The 25,825-nt window shown below is 42.3% G+C and overlaps 1 protein-coding gene and 1 long non-coding RNA gene across 3 annotated transcripts in view; one reads left to right on the top strand and one right to left on the bottom strand.

Annotated features, from left to right (window-relative positions):
- The window catches only part of sema3c (sema domain, immunoglobulin domain (Ig), short basic domain, secreted, (semaphorin) 3C), a 46,754-nt gene that overhangs the window by 6,138 nt on the left and 14,791 nt on the right, over positions 1-25,825 (top strand). For both annotated transcript variants that reach the window (XM_023413120.2, XM_023413119.2), the window contains exons 2-6: positions 3,196-3,369; positions 17,989-18,149; positions 18,833-18,895; positions 22,440-22,559; positions 24,611-24,701. In XM_023413120.2, coding sequence (XP_023268888.1) covers positions 3,234-3,369; positions 17,989-18,149; positions 18,833-18,895; positions 22,440-22,559; positions 24,611-24,701 — 571 coding nt within the window. In that variant the 5' untranslated portion in view covers positions 3,196-3,233. The remainder of the gene's footprint in view (positions 1-3,195; positions 3,370-17,988; positions 18,150-18,832; positions 18,896-22,439; positions 22,560-24,610; positions 24,702-25,825) is intronic.
- On the bottom strand, positions 19,367-20,447 carry LOC147818738 (uncharacterized). Its single transcript, XR_015437679.1, has 2 exons — positions 20,227-20,447; positions 19,367-19,882 (listed from the first exon to the last, which is right to left on the bottom strand). It is a non-coding gene; the product is annotated as an uncharacterized LOC147818738 (long non-coding RNA).

Here is a 25,825-nt window from a genome sequence, read left to right as displayed (position 1 = left end):
TCCAGAGGAGAACTATAGTGAGTGAGATCATGAGAGAGAGAGAGAGAGAGAGAGGGGTGGTGAGCACATTCATGACTTTAGTGCGGCGATCATCAAAGAAATGGAGGTGGAAGTGTCTAAACCTGATCTGGTGGGATGTCATAAGGTGCTCAAGGTGACTAACTGCCCTCGCGATGAGTTCAGCAGCTGTGAGACCAACATTTCCATGCCAGAGCCTCTCCCTGGGAGATCACTCTGAGCATGCAGGGAGGGGATGGTCAACAGTTTCAAGGGGCTGAGTCATTTAAATTATTCAAATTTTATCAGAATGTCGAAATGGGAGAATTCTGCTAATCCTAGGATTACATTCAATTCATTTTTCTTAAATGTCCAATTGTAATGCTTTTAAAATCCTTGCTTTCTACAATATTTGCACGACCGCTACAGCCTGGTTTAGGTTAGGGGAAATATAGTGGTAATGCCAATTAAACTAGAGGTATAAATTGTGGTTAAGACTAGTCAACAAACACATTTGGTTAAGTGTAGTGAAAGACTGTGGTTAAAGTGAAATAATGTGACACGCATTACGGTCAGTCAACTTCCCAAAGCTCCACACCCTTACTTGTTGCCTCACGATAAAAGAAAGGCACTGATCCGTGGCATTGGATGCAAACTGTGGCATGTGGAACTGAAGATCAAGGAAGTAATATTTATTTTTTGAGGTCTTGTTTTCTGTTGATATTCCACAGACCTCAGCGTTTTACACTGGAACTAATTTGTGTCAAAGAAAATGTGGACTTAAGACTTGACTGCTGTGAGGCTTGACTTAGTTAAGCGAAGATTAAAGTGAAATTCTGAAACAATAAAAGAAAGAAAAGAAAAGAAAAATAAGACGATGATAACCGGACAAGGGCTGACCCTTGGGACAGGGCTAACGCGGCAGGCGCCCAAGCTGAGGGAGGTTCTGGGGGAGGGTGTGTGTGTGTGTGTGTGTGTGTGTGTGTGTGTGTGTGTGTGTGTGTGTGTGTGTGGATGATGCATCGGCAGAGGGGCTGCAGTACAGCGGCCGGGGCCGTCTGCTTAAAACCCCATGCTGTTTTTATTTCTCCCCCCACAGAGATCCCGTTCCTCTGCAGTCCTCCATATGTTCTTCTTCTTACACCTGAACAGTAGAATTTCACCTCAGCTGTATATCAGTCATGCTTCACTCCACCACACACACCCATATCTCAACCTATTTGTACACTACACCCCAAACTGAAATTTTCATAGCAATCACGCAGCTTTCTTATCTGTGGTCCATCAATTTTTCATCGCACATCCATAAGCCATGAGAGCAGGGGATCCAACCTCTTGTAAAAGCAATGTTTTCTTTTTGCATTTAAAAGGGTCTTTTTTTTTATATATATATCTCTAGTGCAATGTGAATTTGTGCAACTCAGGTAGAGTAACAGCCAGTTTGGGTGGTTAAAACAGCCGAGTCTCTCTCCAGCAGTGGAGTTTTGCACTGCAGGAGTTCGCGCCCCGCAGGCAGTACAGTACCTGCCTCGATCAATAATTGAGCTTCTCTTGTCCTGTTACGGAAAAGGAACAAGAGGAGGCAGAGGGGAGCATTTCTCCGGCAGCTCTTTTGTGAAGATTTAACTCATCCATATTTAAGAGAGGGTGAGGTACATCTGCAAAGATATAACAAGTGATGGGATTTAACTGACATGTTGTGCTCTCATCTGGGTCTTCATTCAGGGCAGTTTGGGCAACGCTTTACTTTATACCTCAGCATCTCTGGACTTGTCAGACTGATGGTGTGACTACAAATATCAGTCATGTGTTGTTTTCTGTGTGTTATTTCTGTCCTCAAGCAAAGTTGATGACCCTCATATCAGTGGAGTAAATATCAAAGACACTGTCATTAACTTGAAACTGCTGAGTCCCAGTGAGCACTGGTTTCAGCGATTTACTGAATAGAATCAATATTAAAGCCACTACGTGTATAATTTGTAAGACATTATAGCATCTTTTAAAGTTAGTCTTTTTCGTTGTAGAAAAATGACACAATCTTGAATGAGCCTATTTGTCACTTTCACCACTTTCATGTCCTTGCGTGTAGTGATGTCTGCCATAGTGTCTTTGCTGATACCACCACTGGGGGGCTTTAACTGGGCTAAGTGACAGTTGTGTCTATATACATAATATATACAGTATATAATACATATATTGTCTGTATGTATACCACTTGTATCACCCGAACCCGAGCGCTACTGAGCTTTTTAGCATCTTTCAGCTCCTTGTTTTGCCTTTACTTTGGCTGCTTTGGATGATCATAAAAAAAAGGTTATAAAGTGATGAACACTTTATAACCTTTTTTTTTATGATCATCAGGTCAGAATTTTTATTTATCCATTGCTGTACTTATGAAAGTATTTGGTCTAAAACCCATCTGCCTCAGCTACACTTTGAGTTTAGTGCTAATGAGCAAATTCCAACATGCTAATTCCACCAATTTAGCATTGCACTGCTTTAACAATGCAAAATTGCAAATAGCTGTTTTTAGCGCTCATAAACTCACTATATGCTAAATCTGCCCAACACCAAACAGTAAGCAGGCCTCGTGGCGAGCAGCTGGTGAACATAGTGGAGCATTTAGCCGCTAAAGAGTCAGATATTTCCTTCAGGAAATAATAAAGACCAAACCAGAGCTAAAAGGAGAGCGACTATTTGACTTTTATTCACCAGGCGTCAAGAAACATGACTCTGAATGAATGATAATGTTGCTCTGTATGTGTCGTATGTGTAGATAAGCAACTGTTAAGTCATGTCAGGTTTTATAATGTGGTGATAAGTCATTGGCAATGTGTTTATAGCTTGTTCCTCTGCCAAAAATTCAATTAATATTGCTATAAATGATTATATACTGATATTTCAACATGTAGAACTGGCCGTGTCATCTAGCAAAAGAAAAAAACTTTACTCTCAGTTTTTAACCCAGACTTCCTTTGAGGTGTTTTGGGTAGATTTCTTTTACAGAAGCTCTTCTGGTACACAAGCACTGACGTGTTTTACATTAGCAGAAATGGAAGTTTGTTTGGAAAACACTGAAGATTTAACTGGGATTGGAAGGGAATGGGAGAATAGGCAACTTCCAATGGTATGACTTACAAGACTGAGGGAAAGTTAAACTCAAAACCTCTGATTTTTCTCTCCAACTCCCTCCAACAGGCAGCGGTGACTGGTTTTAGTTCCTGAGCGGTGCAGTCATGGGCAGGCCGGAGGGGTTGGCCAGGCCACCTCTGGTGTCAGCTGTGGCACTTTCCCTCCTGGCTCTCTCTCTCCTCTCCGCCGGGGCCTCCAGCCTCCCACAGCCTCTGCCAAGAGTCTTCCTTTCCTTCGAAGGTAAGAAGAAATAACAAACATGCTTCCCCCCCGAAACAAATGTAAAACATCAATTTGGCCTTTGTCCACTTGTTGTGTTTTGCTGCAGATGTAATGATGTTGCACTGATGCCATGTGTTTAGTGCGTTAATGCTAAACAAATGGTTGATAATCAAGGCTAGCCAGGGGCTACATCATTATGGAATAGAATACGGCTTACCTAGACTTTACAGATCTTATGCAATTATGCTGTTTTTTTGGATCAGATCCATCTTTGACAGTTTGAACCTCAGGCCTTGAAGTTCTGTTCTTGGACAATCCTTGTCCATCTATTGCCCTGCTGTGTGTAAGCAAAAAGTCAAAGCTTTGCAGGAGGTGGCACTGCTTGTCAGAACTACCCTGAATCTGTTCTTAGTTAAACTTTAATCACACTACTCTGTAGTGAAGGCCTGTGGGTATTGTTGCTGCCTCTGGTTTTGATTCTCTTGTTTTATTTAATTTCTTTGACATAGATTATTTTATGAATTTTTGATGTTCCCTTGAAATGTGTGTATTGGGTTGAGCGTGTGTGTGTGTGTGTGTGTGTGTGTGTGTGTGTGTGTGTGTGTGTGTGTGTTTGTGTGTGTATGTGTGGTCCAGGTATTACTCATGTTGTGGGGACCTTAATTACACAGTCACATTATGAGGACTTGTCTTTCTTATGGGGACAAAAAGCAAGTTGCCATAACATAAATAATTAAATTCAAGTAGTTACAAGTTTTAAAGTTAGGATAAAGTTAGGTTTAGGTTGAAGTTAGGGTTAGGAAAGTAGTAGTCATGGTTAAGTGTGTGTGTGTGTGTGTGCATGCTTGCCTGAGTCAATGTGGATGAGCTGGTTGATCACTTATGCCCCATGCAGTGTGAGCGGAGCTGTAACCTTTTTGCAGTGGCTGGATAGTGTGCAGGGGCTGACGGAGACGTTTGATCACCTTTCACTACCTCTCACTGTGGATTAGGCAGCTACAGAGCAGCTGAGGCTGTCCATCAGTAAGGTTTCTCTATTCAGACAGTTAGAGAAGTCTTACAACATGAGGCTGAAGCAGCTGTACTTTTGTTGTTTTCTTTTTTTCTTTCATTCTCAGGCTGTGACTAAATTTGCCGTACTTGTGCCACGTATTCTCCCAGTTTGGGCTCATTCTTTCCCTCTTTGCCTCGGTGTCATTTCTCTTCTGTCTTTCTTTCTCTTTCTTTGATTATTGTTTCATTCCATATTTCTGAACCAGCCTGCTGTCATGAGGCAATCTGTTTATGCTCTGCACACTGTGTGAGTTGTTAAATATGACAGCTCAGGAAAAGAAAGAGGCCAAAACGAATGACTGGACACAAGGAAAACCCAACCCACCATCACTATCTTTGGTTTTGACCACTCCAGTCACATTATTCACTCACTTCTCGCTCCTCAGTGTTTCCAAATAGCCATCTTATAAGGTCAAAGGTGGCCGTGCTGAAAATGAGCCAATCCCTGTAATCCTGGAACGCTCCATTCCCTTTCTGAGTGTGGATTAGATTTGATTTGTGTTACTTACTGTAAGCGTGTACGGCCTCAGGGAGGACCATAAAAGGAGAGTTTGAATGCTGGCCACTAATTCTTTAACAAACTTTGGACTTTATTCTTAATGAGAGTTTGTCTGTATGATGAGGTAAATGTGTGTGTTTTAATGTGCTGTAAATACCTTAAGTTGCATTTAGGTGAATTTATGAGTAAATAAGAATAAAGACGACGAGTTTTGAAGTGGAACGAAGTTTATTCGAAAGCTAAACAGCCAGCTTCAGGTGTGAATTTACATTCCAGCTTTGATTTAGCACTTGATATTAAAACTTCAGGGAGCTATGAGCAGATGCACCTTTATTTTTTGAGTTAGAAATCATTTTTGAACTGAGGAGGATGAGGATCATAACTCCCTCTGGCTGCAGGAGAGAGTTCGGCATGGGTGAGCACCAGATGTAGGGAGACTCTTAAGGCCTAAGGCGGAGGCTCGTTTCTCCTATAAACACTGTTGTTCACCAGGGGAAGAATTCAGGGAGTTTGGGCTCCATCCAAAGCAGCTAGAAAGACAAATGAAGAGTCATGGAAGAAGGCTGGAAGAGTGGCGTCCCAGAGGGGGAAGAACGCGCAGGTGTTTTGGCACCTGCTGGGTGGCCAAAAGGTTAGTCCTTGAGTCTGGATTCTTCTGCCACCAGATGTGAAAACCTGTTAATTATTATGAGCTGGAATTAACTAAACCAAGAAAATAAACTAGCGAGTGAGACGCTTGTGTTGTACATAGATCAGGACGCTTGAATATCCTCCACCTTTTCCTTCTTGTGTCACAGCTGAAATCCAATCCGGGGGTAAGGCAGGTTCATGGGACTCCCGGCGTAGCCCCCCGTCCTGCAGAGAAGTTGCTGTCTCTGACATTCCTCTCTCCCTCACTCTGCTTACTCTCGTGTTCTCGAGGCGAACGCAGCCAGGCCACAATTAAAACCGCATAATAAACAGTGAAAAATGCAACTAACCCAAATAATAAACTCTCCAGCAGTGCCTTTCTCTTCCGTGCCTCGGATAATAAACTCAGGCCCCCTTCCTCACAGCAAAACTATGTAGGGATACCCAGTGTGATAGAAGATAATGACAACTCAACATTTATTTTGGCCAGTTTCATGGCATGTTTGATGCATTTGCTGCTAAGAGGGAGGCTGAGTATACAGAGCACGAGTAGTATGCAATTGTGAACACAAATGGGTTTTTTTTTTCAGAAATGAACTGTCAGATAAATTTCAAATATTTTGTCCGGCTTTTCAGAAACTAAAAAGTTTATTGCCCACACTTCTGTGGAAAACAGTCTTGAAAGTCTAGACTGATGTAGTTGGTATAACAGATGTGGTCTCATCGTAACACAATTAAAAATTATGGTTGACATATTGTTTTTTTTTTTATTTTATTACAATGAAATTACAGCACAGCCTGGCTTGTTTTGAACATTGAACAGCCCTTCAGCTTTGGGGCTGTAACATGAATTTTTCTTTAAAAAAAAAATGAATGAAATGAATTTGAATGAACTGATGAATCATTTCAGTTAGTTCAGATGCAGATAATCCACTTGAACTAATCCTAAACTACATTGTAGGGATGATGCCTCCTGCTTCTCTTGAGTGACAAGCTAACGTTACTGTAAAGTGTGAAGTGTATTTCATGAAGTCAGTAAACAGCTTTACCTTTTATCCAATGATTTTACTTTCTATAGTGTCAAATATAAAATGCTATCACTCATTACTTTGTTGATGATTTGGTTTCGTTCTGTTCTGCGGCTCGCTAGTTTCCTCCATGGCGCGTTAGCAAAGAGTGCGACAATAGCCGTAGCACATGCAATCGGTCAGCTGGAATATGGACTTCAAATTTTGAGTAAAAGTGGCAGCTCTAGTCCAAATGCATCATTACCATCTCTTCACATTTAGGACACTTAGCAGCCATTTTGTCAGGTACTAATTTTAAACAATCTTTCAGAACTATGGCGGCTGCAAATTTAACTTGTTTGGTTGCATCCAAAATGTGTCTGTCTTATTAACTACCGAAGGCTGTTAATAAAGTTTTTCGTGAAATTTGTAGTTTTGTCTTGGGTTAAATATTCACTGATGTTAATGAAAAAGTTGACCAATTTCAGACCATTAGTTTTAGGCAAAGTTCTTGTAGAGCTGCCTGCCGTAAAATAATGGGGATGAAAAAACGTTTATATTCCTTATAGTATGGGTTTTGGAAAATGTATTGGTACTGAAAGACTGATATATCAATGCCCAACCCTAGTATGGATCCGCAGCTTAAAAGCTTTAGCTAAATAGCTAAATAGCAATAATAGTGAGTTATGGCTGTCTGTGAGGTGTTGAGATGACAGACAGGATTAACATAGCACTGCTGTTAATTTTAGACATTGTCTAACAGCTTCCAGATTTTTGAATACATGTAATGCTTGCTCAGACAACATACTGCATTAGCGGAGAGAATAAGATACTGTTTAAGTAGCTGTTCTATTATTGTGTAGTATTAACACGACCACGCTACCTCCTGCAATGACGCTAACAGCCACACACTGATTTTGTAGCTGTAAACTGGGAGAAGGGTGTTTTTCAGAAAGCACAGCATATTGAATTAGCTGCATATTGGTTCTGCTACTGTATCTGAGGTTGGTCCTGCTGTTGCCAAAATGCCATTCCCAAGATGGTGGGATCAACGATTCAGCCTCATTTATCCCTTCAGTTGGCAGTTGGGTGTTCATGATCAGGATCATTTAACCTCATCAGCGGTCTCACCCTGCTCTGGCGAACCTCCAGTAACCAATACAGTATAAACTTTGAAATATATACAGTATGTATGTGAAATCCTGAAAGATGTTTATTTGAAAGGCCTTCACCTGCTCTTGTGTGGATAATGTTGATTTTTGCACACACACGTTTGGCTGAGAGCCTAGTCAGGACATAGGAGAGATTGATTAAGATGATGTGTGTAGTTTAATGAGCACTCCCTCACATTGGTACGAGCCACATGGGCTTCGCTCGCAGGAATCGGGATCAGCTACCAGGCTTCAGAGAGCGGATACACCGAATCCCTACTCTCTTTTATCATGCCTCATTACTACCTCCACCCCCCCCCACCCCCCACCCCACCCTATTATTCATATGGGAGTGATACTGTTTATACGCTGTAGGTGGATGTCAGTCTTTTAAGGATGTTTACTTGGCAGTGAGGGTTTTCAGGAGTGTGTGTATGCCAGTATGTCTGAGAAAGAGTGTGTGTTTGCTCGTGGTGAGTGCCTCAAGGTGCATTCCTTGAATTTACTGCATTTCGGTTGCAAACCTTTCTGCTGAATCATTGTTAAAACTACGCCTTTTTCCAGATTTGTAACCTGCAAAATCTCCAAGCTGTTTTGCTAAGTAGATACCTCAAATACTTTAATCTCAAGGCAACCGTGACTAATTTAAATCTGAAAAATACATTTTCTGAATTCCTTGTAGCGATCTGTCAATCCAACGAAGTCTTGCCAATATTACATGAATCTCTAGTAAGGTAATGTCATTAAATCTAATATGAGTGGAAGAAAGAATAATTTGATGCACAAGGTCGTCTTTTCCTTAAAGTTTAACTGCTTATAATGAATCATATCACATTTCTTGTCCCTTTGAAGGATTTTAGAGAAATGTATTTTAATGTATCCTGCAATGCAGACAACAGACTTGTATGGGTAATGGTATGCAGTGGTCTTTTGGGGTCAACACGAGGGCAAAGAGTTAAAGATCAATATGTCAAGAAGCCAGAAGCAGACCTGGAGTACTTCCTTTGTGCCTTGAGGTTAAATCTTGTCTAACTTGAGACATCTTCCTGCCTCTGTCTTACATTAGACCTGCACATTAGCATCTCCACTTTCCAGTGGTAAACAAAATAGAGCCTGTGAAGTAAAAAATCAGTGATGCTCTGTGATTATGGGGAATTCTTGGCAAGGCAAAGCATAGGTCCTGTCAAAGCTGTCGGCGAAGGCATACAGAGACACGCTACAAATAGCTATAGTTTAGTGGTGCCTGTGTGTGTGTGTCTGTGTGTGTTCTGAACCTGAATAATGCTGTATAGATAGCGTGAAGAGAGCTATTTGTCAGTGTGTGGCTGCATTCTCCCCAGACTCATGTCCTAAGATGTCCATCTAATTACCTGAGTTGCAGCATGGGCACTTTCTGCAGGAGGGTAAGCGAATGCGATGAGCTCCAGCTTGCACCGCCTTGGGGCTGATGGAGTGTGAGATGTTTGACAGCTCCTCTGTCAGCCCGCCTTTCTCCGTCTGTCTCTGTGTTTAGCCATTCCTGTGGCTGACCTTGCTACCCCTGATGAATGTTTTATTATTCTTCCCCCGCAACATGTTGAAAGGTAATCAATGACCATCAATATGGACAAAGATGGAATCTCTTCAAGGATAGCCAAGGTCAACTGGAAAATCCTTGGGTTGGAGGTTGGCGCTATCACAAATCAGTAGTCTATTTTTATGACACTATTTATGTAAGTTATCGTGTAGCTTGTGTAGCTGTTGTAAGCTTCAGGTATTGAACTGTTCAAAAACTACTCTCATATTGGAGTTCTTCCATCAGCCGAGCAGGGCTTAACATTACAGAGGTAAAAAAAAAAAAAGGCATTTGCTATCAATAAAACAGATTAATTTTCCGTTACTGGAAACATTTTATGACATGAATGGATTTTCTTTAAGCATCTGGATCAAAGGAGTACATAAACAGCCTTTTTCCTGAGGTCTGCAGCCAACTGCAAAAGTTTCAACAGGTGCATCTGTCATTGTTGCCCTGACAGCGAATCTCTACCTTCACTCAACACCTCCCCGTGACCTCAGGGACATCGTGTCACAGAGCGTCCACTCAGGTTCAGCCTTGAGGATGGCAGAGAAGACAAGTCCCACCTGGTTGAGCCTTTTCTTTTTTGCTTTGGCTGTCCTCCATGACTAGTAAACACATCAACTCTGAGAAGCCTCTGACCCATATCTCCTGCAAGCCTCCCCTCGCTCTGAGAGTCGCTGCAAGAGCCTCAGTGTCAGTAAAATCACAGATTTACTGTCTTAACTGGAGGCTCCTGGTGTGAGCAGGTGAGAGGTCGACTAAAAGGCAGCGTGGCTGACGGGTTGGTTCTGTGCCAAAGATCGACTGCCGGTGACATGTGAAGGGGAGGCCAGGTGCTAATTGGGGCATTGGGAACGCAAACTAGCTGGTTGGCGGGGCAGCATGATGGACAGGTTGTCATCTCGAGTTTCAGCTCCAACGGGGAATATTACCCAACACCATAGCCGGTCAGCCGTGCACTGAAACCGGCAGTTGACATTGGTGCTGGATAACATCACTCTGCACAAACACATGCGCATAGCCAAGGGAGCAAATACACTCCTGGCTCACACGTCATATTTAGATACGTCGTCTGCTTCAGTAAACTGGTGTGAGAGAAGGCATACATAAACGCGCCGGCGTTCTGTGCAGTCATATGATTCCTATTACGAAAGTCTGGATATAGATAATTGGTGACAGACAACAATTGGGAAATTAATGAGACACGGTTTATATAAAGCCTTCCCTATCTGAGCCAGTGCTGGCATCTGTCCATGACAAGTAGTTGCAGTACAGTGACTTTGTGCATGCTGTTTGCATTTTGAGTGCTGAGTGCAGCCTTGCCTGGGAATTAGGAGTATGTCTGTTGGACAGACAATCGGACGACTCTGTCAGCCAGTGCAGGACGTCCTGGGTGGTCTGCTCCCACTGAAATGACACCTTAACTTCCCCTCTGCCATATTTATACGCCACCAGTCATTACTGTATACCATTGGGCTGAGTCCCCCAGGAGGATGGATGACCGTCCGGTTCGGCCAACAGTCATTTTTTATCTGAAGAGGGGCCTGTCAGTTGCCAGGATAAAGTCTTTTACTGGCGCAGTATGTACAAGTGGGCCAGCACTGTATTAGGTAAGTGCAGCCATCTAGAACTGAACCCAAGAGCTCTTAGCATTGTCCGGACAAAGAAGAATGGTATTTGGCAGCGGGTTTGAAGTCAGGCCTCCGTGATGAAACCTACTCCATCTTGTGAGGAGACATGAATTGCAAGGGGGCGGTATAAGCCCCTGCTTCAATATTTATCAAGACGGGTGATTGGGGTCCTCCCACCAGCTGCCCCTGACAACCGCAGAACAGGTTCTCCTTGAGATGAATAGAAAGCCAGACTCATTAGCATGGAGTTAATTTATTCATGCTGGCCTTTCAGGTAGAAAGCCAGTTGATGAGGGCTGATTTGCATGGGAGACACTAAGGTTGGTTTGTAATTGGCCCCACTGTCTGACCCTCAAGTGTTAATTAGGTGCAGGGACCTTTTGGCTTGTGTTCAGACACTGGTGTTAATCAAAAAACCCAACACTCCAGACTCCCAGTCAATTTCATTGAAGCCGTTCATCCCTGCTTCACGACGGCTGAACTCATGTTCTGACAAAATAATCCCATGTTGTTGCTCTGTGCTGTTTTTCATGTTGTGTTTACAGAAAAGTCTCTGCAGATGAGGATTTTCATGAGGCAGCTCCCTCATTTGGCAAACAGTAGGGGGAATCTTACAAACTACAGATGTGTTTTTTAGTGTTAAGCACTTTTCTGCCACCACATTCCATTTCAGAATAAACCAATCATGCCGCACTGTTTCCCTTCATGTTCTGCCACATCTTGCTATCTCTCATCAAATTGCAAGAAGACGCTTAGGCCATTCAAGTAATACCAGCTCGGTCAGCTGGCATCAGCTCTGAAAACCTCAGATCCGGGCAGTCCAAAACTACAGTCGCCTCTCTCATAAAGATCCTGCATAGTTTCCAGCCACTGTGAAACTCTAATTTTTACAATGCTGCATTGCAACAAACAGCTCCTTGTATGGACATGTCAAACCAGAACCATGGTGGCATTGTTTACTGCTGGAAGAATGGCTGTAAAACTCGGTTATCTGATCATGCAAACAATTGTGGAGGCCAAGTCTGACAGAAAGTCTGAAAACCTGAGGAAAGCTTCCTTGTGGTTGTTGCCTCTCCTCCAGCACTGCAATCTCCCCTGCGCTTTAATTGCTGCCATACAAACAGGGCCACAATAACAGGTCCCGTCCTGTTGCCCGCATTTCTTTCTATTTCTACTTGGCTTCTCACCACAGTCGCATAAGAGAGGATGTTCTTTTTTAACTCTGCGGGACTCGGCAGCTTGTTGCCTCTCTGGGTTATTACCCCAGTGTGTGTTCCTGTGAACAATCGATTCTCTTGCGGTTTACAGAGTGCTGAATTACCTGCCACAATGATCACAGCTTGTAGTTTCTTCAGATATCCTTTTCTTCAAGGCTGTTGTGGAGACAGCACAAACAAAAAGTGCAATCTGTTGTCTTGAAACAAAGGCTGTATTTAATTTAATTTAATTTAATTTTGAAACTCCAAATAGGATATCAGTCAAGGATCGGCTGACATTGCGTACATGTTTGAAAGATTAATGTGCGTTTATTAGGCCAACTGTTACAACACCAGACCACCTCTGCAGATTGGACGCTGATTTAAGCCTGTATCTGTTGCTTATTTTTTTTATTCTTGATTAATCATTTTATAATGTAGTCCATAAAAATTATTGAAAAAAACAACTGCATTTTTTTTGTCTGACCAACAGTTAAACACAAAACAACATTATTTTTTTGTGAATAAAAGCTCCAGAACAGCTACTACTGGACTTTGGGGGGACATTGCTTATGTCACCCAGTGATATTTATTTACAATGATCTTAATCAAAGAAAGGCTGACATTTGAGAGTCTGAAAACAAAGAATTCACTCATTTTACAACAGTAAACTGGAACAAAGGTTAGTGTTAGGGTCTCTAAAGTCTGAGAAAACTCCCTTGCCATTAGGGTTATCTTGGACTGAAGCTAAGACTTCAGATTTCGGGGGGGGGGCGAGTGTTTTTGGACTTTATAAGAGTCTAAAAGTAAAGATATTTCAGCCTGTTCATCTTAAATTCTGACCTGCTTGGGTTTTTTTTCCCTCTCTCTCACAAGTCCCTAAACTTTATGAAAGTGCAGGAAAGGAAATGCAGGCGTCTCCCTTTAAACAAACAATTATTAAAATAGTTGTCGATTTATTCTCTTTGGGTCATTAAATCAACTAATCTTTTGAGCAAAACTTTGATCTACACGCTCTTTCTCATTAATTTGCTTTACAGCCCATCTGCCAACATGTGAGGAAGGTTTTCTGCCAATACGACCCCTTCTACAGCAAAGAAAGCAACCTGCTGTTTAATATTGAATGACTCCTGTCATTTCTTGGCCCAACAAAAGGCTTTTGTGCTGCTTCCGCTTGACCACTTCACACAAATAACCTACATCAAAGAGAGAGAGAGAGAAAGTCTCAGTCTTCCAGTCGCCGCCTTGCCCTTTCGGCCAACCCCACTGTCCATCGCATGGATCAGGGTGGATTGTATCAGCGCTGGTCTGCCCTCCAACCAATAGGGCACCATGGGTCGAAGCTCAAAGTCAAAGGCAGGGCACTGGGGACTGCTGTGAGGGCCACGGGGCGGTGTAAGACCCACCTGCGCGCATACATAATAGAAAACCCACCAACTGTCAATGCTCCAACCCTGCTCCCTCCGTCTCTTTGTCCCTTTCTTCAGTTTTCTTTCTGCTTCTCCACCTGCAGTGAGGACAGCAGCAAGAAGGACAAAACAGATCCCATGCCCTTAAACAGCCTGGTTTATTACTCTGTTCTCTGCATTCTACCCTTCAGCATAAACAGAACGCATAAATCTACACCCCAAATCCACAACAAGATGCACGACCATGCCAGAGTAATGTCGTCCACGCACACTTTTGACACTCGTCCATCTCGGGAGTGGTGGGGGTGATCTCAGCAATGAGGAATGCACATAAACTCATGACTAACGAACCACATGTGGTCCAGAGGATTTCTTCATCAGACACGAAAAACAAAAAACAGTTGTGCTCCAGCTTTTGTTTTCTGTTTTCATGAATTGTTGTTCGTGACATCTAATTTGGAAGATTTACAAGGCTACGCTGCCAAAAAAGTTGACAAGATGCCACTGTGGGAATTAATTTGGACTCAACACTAGTAGCAGCCTCACTCGACAAAGACCTCATACGAAGGTTATGAGCTGGCACCGATTCTGTAAACTCCTGGTCCCAGCGCATGCATTGAATGACTCAGAGAAACCTTGACAATTGTTCAGAGCAGCCCCTCATTCTCCCTGACAGAGCAGGTGCACCATCTGGCAACTTTAATGTTGGTTTACAATGCTGCAGCAGTGCAGTGCATGACTCATATGTTTGCATGAGATTGAAAGCAGAGCACTGAGAAGATACAGGATCCAAAGGTATGTGGGCTCCCGAGGGTTTCGGTTTGTCTCTCGGTGAATAAGCCGGGTCCATGTGACACACCCCTGCTGCGTCCTGTCTCTGCACCAGGCTTAACTGGCCTTCCACCCTCATGAGGGAACATGAAGGTCTCCTATTTCCCCCTACTGAGAAAACAATACAAAGTTTACCATAACATTAAACAGTTATTTCACCCGACACCACACCCATCTGAACAATTTGTTCCCCTTGTGGAATGTTCTGGATGGATGCTGTCAGAAAGAGAGCTGAAAAGACATGAGTGTACCCTAATGTCAAAGTTAATTGACAGTGGGAAGAGGCGAGTGTTAAAAGTCAGCGTACCTCATTTTTCAGACTACATATTCACATGCCAAAAAGAAACATTGGTCATTAAATAATACAGTATCATTAATTAGTAAAAGTGTACTCTGTAAGTTAAGAGAAATTTAAATCAATAAAGATAGCATTGACTAGATGCTATTCACCTTTATCTATCAACAAATGATAAATTGTTTAATCAAGAAACCAATAAACCTTGGCCAATCCTGTGTATTTTAACGACCACTATTCTTTTTTTTAAAGATAATTTTTTTCTGCATTTCTGCTTTATTTCTTTAGCAACAGTAGAGATAGACAGGAAAGTCAGGGGAGAGAGAGAGGGAATGACATGCAGCAAAGGGCCCGGGCGAACTCGAACAGGGCGCCGTTGTAAGGACTTAGCCTTAGCATATGCTACACGCTCTACGAAGTGAGCTACCAGGGCGCCCCCGACCCCTATTCTTAAATTTGTATGTGTGCCTGATAGTACTAATAATGAGCAATTTAGCCTGAAAGTTGTTGATATTCAAAGGACTAGTTTGGCTACTATTACTATCACTAAAATAATAAAATAGCTAAAATAGCTAAGGCTGAGCTAAAAGTTAGAGGAGATAATACCATAGTCTCCATCTCTACAATCTTCAAGGTACAGGCCCAGTAAATATCAAGGGAAGTAGTTGAAAAAAAGAGTAAGTGAACCTTGAGTTAAGTTTATATATACAGTATATATAAAATGAGAAATGCACATTAGCACACAAACTTTTTCTAACTTCACTATAGCTAGCTTAGCTTAGCTAAAGCTATTTTAGCTCGTTAAAGTTGCTTTTAAAATAAAAGCAAACAGCAGTCATGAGGCTTGAGTTGACAATAAAATCTCTGCTTACATCACAGTGATCGGTCTTATTGTTAATAAACTAGTTTATTGAAATATTTCCTCCATATTTGTGACAAAATGCTTCATTTTCTCCTGTGCTAACCGTGACTCAGCAAAGGTAACTGCAACTAGAAAACCCTGTGTAGCTGCTTTGCACTGTGTAGTTGCCTTTTTCACAGGCTACATAACTGAAAAAGCTGTGGTTCTTTTGCTGCCCAATTGAGGTTTAACTCAACCGCTGAGATTATTTCTGCCTGTATGAGCTAGTATAATGATCGATTGTAAAACAAAAACTCTTGCTCAGACCAACCATTGTAAACAGCTGCATGTTAAATGAGAGCTGCCACCTTCTTGTGCTCCAGAAAAGCATCAGCTAGAGGAATGTTTAAATTAAGCCCCCCCCAGTACAAAGATGAGGTTCAGTATTGTGGTTTAAAAGGTTTTCCAGAATTGCCTTATTTTGGGAAGATGTATAAAATAGATTTTTTTTTCTGGCAGTATTTGGAGCCTTGCATGTTTTTAATTAGCTGTAAGTGAGTATTTCACCCTTGGTTCACAGTCTGGCAGAGCAAGGCGTGTAACGTCTTTGGTCTTTCCAGCGTTAGGATAATATTGCCTCTGCACTGAGCTCTCTGTGATATCTGTGATGCTATCTTCTCAGCTTTGAAGCATGAGACTGATGCGATCTCTCTCTCTCTCTAGAAGTTTCTCTTTTTATTAAACACACATCTGCTTGACAGGGCACCTTCACTTTTAATTTTGTTTCTGGCAAGTCAGGTAAAACATAATCATATTTGTGTGCATGTTCTTGATTAGGCGCCGGATGATGCTCTTGCCTCCAAAAGACCCCGCTCTCACTTCAAGGCATTAACCATATAAGGCGATTTACCTAAACATGGTGAATGTAGAGAGTGAAGAGTCGTGGGAAACTCGCCTGCAACTGAAGTGGTTAACTTGTCTTTTATTTAAAGTTAAACACTCCAAGCTCTTACATGGCAAATCCGCCAAACAACAGCTTGTGATCAGAGTGAGGGGTGCCACAGAAAAAGCCACTTCCCTTCAAGATAAAAGGCCCCAGCCTCAAAAGCGTATGTCACACAATAATGAAAATGTGACTTTAGCCCACGGCATTGAAGCAAAGTATAGGCAACCTGTTTGTTGATTAGAGGAGGGAATACAAAGAAAGCCCAGAGAGGATCAGTGAAGGGGAGGAAATTGAGGGTGTGGATCTACATCCCCCCCCACACACACACACCCCACACCCCCTGCTCTCAGTGCAGATTGAAAAAGTGATAAATATGCATGAGTTTGGCTTCAACAGTGAGGGCCTTTGATGGTATAGTTGAGAGTTTTCTATCTCTGGAGCAAATAGGCTGAAAATAACTGTCTGAGCATGTTTACTTTGTGTGTGTGAACAATGTGTGCTGTTAATGAGTAGAAGAGACTCTGCGGTGTACAGTATATACTGTATCTCTCCCAACAAGTTCTCACTAGATGCAGCTTCTTTTTTAATTGACTAGATGAAAGTTAGGTGAAACAGGCAGTGTCTTTACCAATGAATCATTGTGAGATCAATTTCAGGAGCCATTCAGGCTGTGTTCATTAAGTCTCAGTCCGTGCTGTTCAGAACAGACTGCTTTTTATCTTTCTAGAAATAAGAATGATCTTAATTTTAAATCATTTTCTGAATATTAAAACCTTTTGATTCTGACTTTACTCTCTCAGCCACCTCTTTTTTTCAGGTTTATAATCACTATTTTAAATTACATGTGTTCATTTTGCAGATGGTTTTGTCCAAAGTGACTTACAAATAAAGTAAAGATTATAAAAGATAACACAACTTTTTGTCTAATTTATGAAAACACCTCATTTTTATATTTCTGAAGAAATATGAACCTTTACCCTGTTAGATTAAGTAAACCCATAATTTGACTGACCGCATCACTAGTATCCAGTTCCTATCACATTTTGATATGATTGTACCAAGGGATATCATGATGGACTGGTATTGACACAGTCTTGGCTGGTCTGACTTGGTCTTGTCTTGGTCTTAAGTGATCTTAACTGTAGGAATTGTCTCTTTTGCATGTGTTCCTAATACACAAGAGAGGGATTATGGATGTTTTTTCAACTTAACTGGCCGTGCTTCTCTGTGTCACACTATATATGATAATAACTATCTGCAGTATACTTGTAAATTGCTGCTGCATTGCACCTTGAATATATATTTGCAGCAGTGGCTCGGCTCGCCCATTACAAGAACTGAGGCGTGTTTAAAAACCAGCATGCGAAATCCTAAAAGTCATATTACAGTCGTACTGAGTTTTCTTTTCAGATCTCTTGGGCTCAAGCGTGGACATAATTTGAAGATCTCTTATTCTGATCGGAGTGAGATTAATGTTGGCTTGCGTGCAGCTGTTTCTCTTGGGTTTAATTTAGTAGAAACAGGAAGAAAATGCCTCTCGTCTCATCTCAGTGTGGATACAAGCTTATTTTTCCTCCGTGTGTGTCTCAGACCTGCAGGCCTCCCAGTCCTTTGAACACTACAGTATATCAGACAAGGCCATGGACTACAGGATCCTGCAGATGGACGAGGACCAGGACAGGATGTATGTGGGCTGTAAAGACCACGTCCTCTCCATGGACATCAACAACATCACCCATGGCACGCTTAAGGTCAGCAAATGCTTGTTTGTATATTCTAATGCAGTGCTGGCAGCCTGCATCTCTATTCTCTGGCCACCACAAAGGAGAAAATAAAATGTTTGTTAAACTGAACAGTACGCGAGGCACATCGTAAAACCACTGCAGTACACATTATTCTAATCTGTGCCATGATATGCAAATTACCACACATTTGCCATGATCAGAACAATTTTCAGGTCATTCAAAAGAGCTATAAAAATGCTCGAGCTCTCTGGTAACTGATTTTGCATGCAGTGGAGGACTTATCTTCAGTGTAATTGACAGGCATGAAATGCATAAACAGATGGAAAAGCATTTAGGCTCCCCTAGGGAGAGCTGCACCGCATCCATTTTGTCCAAGTAAATTGCTTGATATATTCATTGAGCTGGACCTTTAAGCGCCTCTCCCAGGTTTGAAAACACACACATTTTCCACAGCCGGTAGTCGGCTGTAATCACTGACACTCAAACAGAAACTTTCAGGACATTTTTGTTTTGGTTTCCAAAACAAATGTTTCCCTGTGATTTCTGTCTGCATGAGCAGGATATGCTCAAACCTCAGCTCACTCATATTCATTTTACTTCTCACTAAATCTCTCACTGGTTTCCAGGAGTTATTTTCCCAATTTTCAGTTTAAATGCTTTAAATGTTTGTTTTTCTTTTTTACCACCAGGTGTTTTGGCCTGCGTCTACCAGCAAGATAGAGGAATGCCAGATGGCAGGCAAGGATCCTACGGTAAGAAAAGTAAAACTATCCAAAACCATCATGTTGGATCACTTGGGGCCTTTTTATAATTCTAACAATAAATAATGATAATAAATAACAAAAGTAACTAATTAGTAGCTGGTGAGTATTTCCTGCCAGTTCCAAACTTGGACTGTAAATGAAAAAGGGTGTAGGCCACGTGACGTCACCATTAGGTTTCTGGAGAGCGGAGTGGGCTGCTCTGCCATCGCCATCTTGGCAGCGCCTGACTCGGCCTAACTCCAAAAATGGGCAAACAGGAGGGGGTGCGTGTGAAGCTGAGACTTCGGTGCATGCTTACATGTTTGTGGCAAGCATACGCTCACCCACCTGTCACTCAAAGCAGCCACGCCCCCAATTATGCATAACTTTAAGCCTTAAGAAAATTTAAACAGGGTATATAAAAGTTCATCCCTCATACAGTTGTCACGAAGGGGGAAAAGACCCAAACCGCACCAGTACCAGGCTCTAAAGATGTTTATTTCTGCTATAAATTTAGGCATTTTAATATGGGAGTTTACAGGGATTGACTCACTTTTGGAGCCAAAATTGCAGTTTTTGGCAATTCAATGCTGGCTTCATTTTCAATTATACTTTCATACATTCTTTAAAGCAAGGCTATGTAATTTTGTGAAGAAATAACACATTCTTCCTCTTACAAACGAAAAGCTGAACTCACAGCAGTCCAACTGGTTAGAAAACTAGCCATCATGCTTTTTTGGGCAAGATGGTCCAGATCTAGACTAAAGGTTTTTGCTGTTTCCAGATCCATTCCTCCAAGTGGGTCCACAGGGGAATTGTGCATGTAGCACCTCCTGGGATTTCCCTCTCCCATCTGCAAGCTCGTGTCAGGTCCAACCACATGTGTTACAGGCAGCAGATGTCTGCAGGGTCACCGACTGGCTCGGAGTCCTCCTGGCATCGGCGCCGTTTGTCAGGACGAGAGTGAAGCGTGGGCGGATTGAGGGCCACGGAGCACTGTAGAAAAAATAAACCAGAATCAAAGTTTGCAAATGGGACACAGCTCATTGACGCAGAGGTTTCATAACCCGGCCTGATTCTGAGCAGCACTTGTTAGCTGCAACAAGATTTAATGAAGACATACAGCTACACTCAGAAGACTGATTTCCCCTCCGCCTCTGTTTCCCTCTAATTGGGTTGTTCTGAAACGAGCACATGCACAGTTGCCTATAGACACTACAGTGCAGAGGGCAGGGGAATAGAGGAGGAAAATAAGGGCTTAGTTTTTAAATAAGCTTTTACATACATTAAAGGCCTAATTTTTAAAGATGCAGTACAAGTGAAAATAAAAAGCATCCCACCAGGACAAGCGCTGCTCGTCTGTCTTACACCATCTCTCCGGTCTCTGACAGCAGCTGGGGTAGTAGAACCAGGGTTTTGTAGAACACGCTGTTGCAGAAATAGAGAAGAAGCTGTTTCCAGTCAATGAGTGATTTGTGCTGCTCTGAGTCACAGACCGCCTGCTGCAGACAGGCTCCCACAAATATTTGGGTGAGCCATCTCTGTGTGGAGCCACACTGTGTCACCCCCCCCCCTTCTGTCATCCCCTCTCCTGCATGCAGCCCTGCCAGATTTGCTTCTAAAACTTTCAGTTTCCGTTTCAGCCTTGCTCTTTTTTTTTTCAGGTCACTTTTTCCAACTCTTTTGAGTCCTCTCTGTTTTTCAGCGCAGTGTATTTTTTCATCCATAATAGCCGTCTTCTTTCTCGTGAGTTTCTTCATTTGAATCAGAGTCCGCTCCCAGCGCTTCTGTTATGGTTACTCGCCCCATCTGTATATATTAAGTTCCTCTTCTCTGATAGAGTCTGTGGTCAAGCAGAGCTCCACAGAGTCAGCGCACATTGTTTGCGCCGGAGGGTGGCACATGAGGAGGAATATAGAGCCAGGTTGATTAAGTCTGTTTGCCGCTCGCTCAAAAGCCACCACTTTAAACTCAGCGTGGTCAGCACTTGAACTTGAGGCCATGAGGCTGGATGCTGTTTATTTGGCACAGTCACAAAGGTTGCGTTTGTATCACGAGAGGAAAATAAAACAGGATACGACTATGTATATGTATATATATTCATTGTATATGTGGCTCTGTGAGACTGACATCAGATACGGGAACAGGCTCCAGACCCTGTGGGTGTGTGATGGTTGAAGCAGAGGGTGATGAGATGAATCAGTGATAAAAGTGAGGAGACAGCAAGACACATGGAGAGAGATAAAGAATAGAAAGATAAATAACAGAGATGGGTGTGTGAGGGTGAAAATTCAGTTGTTTTTCGATAGCTCTCAGTGGAGCTGTGCACCGACCGTGAGCTGCCGCAGCTGCCATTCCTGCGGCCATGGCCAAGTTCCTGGCGGCTCCCTGGATACGTCTAACTCTCCTCCCCACTTCTTTCCTCTCTCTCTATCTTCATTTCTCCACCAGTGTGCTGCAAGCTCAGGCTTAATTAGCCACCAAGTCCAGCACTCCTGCTGCTGCTGCTGCTGCTGCTGCTGCTGCTGCTGCTGCTGCTGGGTTGGGGAAGTGGAAGCAGAGATATATGGAGATCAGTAATCTGTCTTTCCTCGATATATCACATATACCACTGACACTCTTTTTCCACTGGCCTTAATACCAGACCAGTGAGCTGTGGGATCATTTGATTGTGCTGTATGTGGCTGTTCACGCGTCATAACAAGTGAGATAAGTTTGAATTACTCCCTCATATGGAAAAAAGTTCAGGAGAGATAAACAGGGTCTGGATGTGGTGTTCTCCTTGGCTGCATACCAGGAAATAAACTTTATCCTTTGTTATGTCTTTTTTCAGTGCATTGTGTCATAGCTGAGATTAAAACAATATGAAAACAGTCATTATTTTTTATAGTGCCATAATGTCTGCAGCAGAATGGATCGAGGCATCTGCTTTTCATATTGTTTTTTGTTTTGTTTTTTTTGGGGGGGTTAAATAACATTAAAGTGACATTATGTAATGTTTGCTGAATAATGGCCACTGTGGATACAAGTGAAGATCATGAGATAATGCTAGCTAAAATGCTAAGCTATTGTAAAGGTACCACAAGCGAAGAAGAGCCAACGAACTGAATCATTAATGCACATTATAAGCCAATATTAGCTAGTTATTGTATTCTATTTCTATTACTTTGTTTCATGTACTGAAGTTAGCATGCTAACCACCTAGCCTCAGTCGGTTGGACTGTCTTATCACTTTCCAATACCGAGTCACTGCAGCATCCAGTCTACCCTGAAGAAGAAACACTGCTCAGAGGGCGTAATGTAACCTCTTGGACACAGTGAGGGCTGTTAGCATTAACACTTAATGCTAACGTTGGCTATGTAGCAATAGCAAAACCTAGAAATAGCTCCTTTAAAGTCTGGTGCAAGAAACGATCATCTTATAAAAGGTCTCTTCACAACAATCTACTGCAGATTTAAAATTTTCTATCGAATGAATCTGAGTGACGTTTTTATTACTGCATCTCACCTGCTGAACTTTTAACATGTCTCTTTGTTTATCTGTGTTTTCCAGCACGGCTGTGGGAACTTCATCCGAGTGGTGCAGCCTTACAACAGAACCCATCTGTTCATGTGCGGTAGCGGAGCGTACAGTCCCGTCTGCGTTTACATCAACAGGGGCCGAAGACCAGAGGTGGGGCACATGACGACAGATTCGCTCCACTAAATAAAAACAAACTCTTGAGGGAATGAACCACAATTTGGGGACAATGGCTTTTAAAAATATTTTAGGAGACACTATAGGCTGCAGAATATTACTAAACCACTAACATGATCTCAAAAGTGAAATAAGAACATCTAGATAAAGTATTATTAAATTTAAAATAATTTGAAGGGGATTTGGTGATAGGAGACTTTGTAAATCTAACAAAATTCCTCAAGAGATATGGAAATATGCTTTGATCAGATTTTATATATTTCAAAACATACATTAAATGTAATTTCTATACACGACTTTCTACTGGAAGGAGTGCAACATTACTGGATGACAACCAGCACATATGAAATTGCCACAGTGTCAGCACATCTTATCTTAAATTCATGTGCAGCATCAGATAATGATTGTTTCTATTCTTTTACTGGTCTGTTAGGAATTTACAAGTGTCACCATGTGATAATAAAAAAAGTGAAAGACTTCAGAATTTTATATGAGCAAAGTTTTCATGTAATCGGTTTGATGCCACATGAGAGGAGATGCTGAGGATAAGAGGGAGAAAATGGAGCTCTAATGTAAAGGGATGGGGGGCAGATTTCGAGGCGCTGCGCTCTCATCTCCGGCCACACAGCTCTGGAAGCGAGTGCGGGGAAGCCCTCCAGGAGAAAAGTGCTCACTGAGTGAACAACATGCAGCCGCGGACTGCCGACCGCTGCCAAACACTAATAGGCAGAGTGAGAGAGCTTCCAACCAGGCTCTTTCCGCACTGAAGAGCCTTTTGTCATTTTGGGGTTTTTTTTTGTTTTTTTGTTGTTGTTTTTTTTTTGTTTGAAAGTCAGACTGCTCTGTTTGCAGTTTCTCAGCTCAAACATGTCAGTGTCTGAGGAGAAGGGATCTGTTAAGTATAACAAGCTGCTGCAGTGAGAAGTTGACGCCGAGCTCACAGCGCGGACCTTTGCCCTGAGAACGTGCCCCAGACTATTATGTTGTTTGGAAACCCGATAGGATGGCTGCACCAGACAGGTTATTTGCATGTGTCAGTGGTTTTGTGTCGTGAGTTTGTGTCTTACTTCTTGAAAGTGCCCCTCAGATACATAGTGAAACATACGCTGCAATAAAACATCTATCTTACTGAACTCAATTAGATTTTTATTCGGTCTTTACATTTTTATAGGGTGTAATTATTCCACTTGTTTACACAGAAGCTTCCCTTTCATTTTTTCAAACAGTTGTCATTTGTTGAAAGATAATTTTAAAGTTCCTTGCTAGATATGTTTTAAGACACATAAAAATGATCTGATCTTAATAATCTATCTGATATGGTTTTTCCCCAAAAAAGTGCCATAAACTACTTAAAACTTTTACGCAAGTGGTGATCTTGCAAACACCCAAGTGAAGTAGCGATAAGCAAAACACATTTATGAATGGAGGGGCCCTTTAAGGTTCATTGCAACATCGAATTACTTGTTAAAAATGGACAGTTTCTGTATTGTAGAGCTTAATGACAGAGCCTACCAGATGGAGTCAGTCCACCTCCAGAGCCTCTTGGCAAACAGCAACATTTTCCTGAGAAAATACTGCTGGGCTGACGTCACTCATGCTCAAGGAAGTATCAACACCACCGCGAGCCAGACCTGAATAGGGATGGGCCTAGAAACCTTATAATTTAGACAGGTTGGACCATCCAGTCCTCTACCAGGAGGGGAGTTGAAACTTGGCAGCCTTTCCACCTGAGATGGAGGAATTATTATCCAACACATACAGGGAAATTCCTCCTCTCCTCCCACATGGAATGTTTTTTTTATTGTCCCACATGGGCCAGGGACGGCAGAGCAGGCCAGGACTGCTTTTTGTGCTTCCTTAAAAGCAATAGGGACAGAAACGTGAGCAGGGGTAGCTTACAGGGCATTTGGTACGCTCACACATGCAGTTTTATTTTAGCAGAGTTCACCAGACTGAATAACTTATCATATTAAACTGTCTTCAAAATCTCTGACTTCCTCTTCTTTTTTTCTTTTTTTCTGTGACAGGAACAAGTGTTTCACATTGACTCGAGGACCGAATCTGGAAAAGGGAGGTGCTCCTTCAATCCTCAAGTGAATACAGTCTCTGTGATGCTCAGTAGGTGCCTCCTTCCTCCTTCCTACTTCCTACACGATCTCAGACTCTTCATCAAACAAATGTGAACAGTAAACAGCCATATGGGATGGAACGTGGCAATGGGAATTATGGTCGTGTTACCAGCCAGTGAGCATTCACATCTTGAGATATCTCAGTACAGTTCTATGACTTCAGGGTTGCTTTGCGTGAGAGTTTTCTATTTGGGTTTTATTACACTGAACAACAGTCTAGTTTGGCTGTTGTAAGATGTGAAGTTTTCAGGGTCTTCCACATTACTTAGAGCCAGGTTGAGCTGGATGTATCAAAACTTTCCAGTTGTAACTGCAACTGGGATGTTGATGTAGCCACTATTTTCAAGTCGAGAGCTGTTGAAGGAAACTGTGATGTTCATGTAATAGATACTTGGCCTGATATGTATTCAATAACTCACACACAGAGTGGTGGGGAAGAGGAGGATCATCTTCAACTGCGGAGGAAGCAAATCTGTTATCTTTCAAGGTTTGCCAGGGATAGTAGAGATAAGTCTGCTATTGTACCAGCATGCAGGTGTTTTCCTTGCTACCTCTATAGTGGTGACTGGGGTGAGAGGGTTAAAAGAAGAGTCAGAGAGGAGATTGTCCTGTGTCTTTGCTTTGCTGAAGGAGACAGAGGAAAATATAGACAGAATCCATAATTATGATACCTGTAGAAGTTATGATGACGGGATAAGCACACAGCTTATCAACCTTCAACCTCCCGGCTTGAAGCTTATAGATGTTGTTCCTGCAAATATGTCCCAAAACATTTTTCTCCTGTTTTGAAAAACTAATATATTCACAGTTTGTATTATTATAGGTTAGATTTTCTCACTCTAAAAAGGGAGGAAAATTCAAATTTCAGTTCAACTTTAACACACACTCCTCTGCCCCTCCTCCTCCCCCTCCTCAATTCTCTTTCATTTGATCTCTGATTGGTCGAGGCGTGCTGGGTGGCTGTTGACACGTCTAAAGACGACACACTGCACCCTCAGCTCCGCTTTCTGACACCTGAGCATTGCCATGTCAGCAGCAGCAGCAGCAGCTTTGCCAGCTAGTGAGCGACTTCAGAGATGCCCAGGAGGGAGGGGGAGGGGGAGGGGGGAGGAG

Source organism: Seriola lalandi, unplaced genomic scaffold (genome assembly GCF_002814215.2).
Source record: "Seriola lalandi dorsalis isolate HSWRI2012SDOR001 ecotype SW California unplaced genomic scaffold, Sedor1 jcf7180002054504, whole genome shotgun sequence".
NCBI lineage: Eukaryota > Metazoa > Chordata > Actinopteri > Carangiformes > Carangidae > Seriola > Seriola lalandi.
Note: the sequence above shows the minus strand (reverse complement) of the source record. Positions and strands in the feature narration are given on the sequence as shown.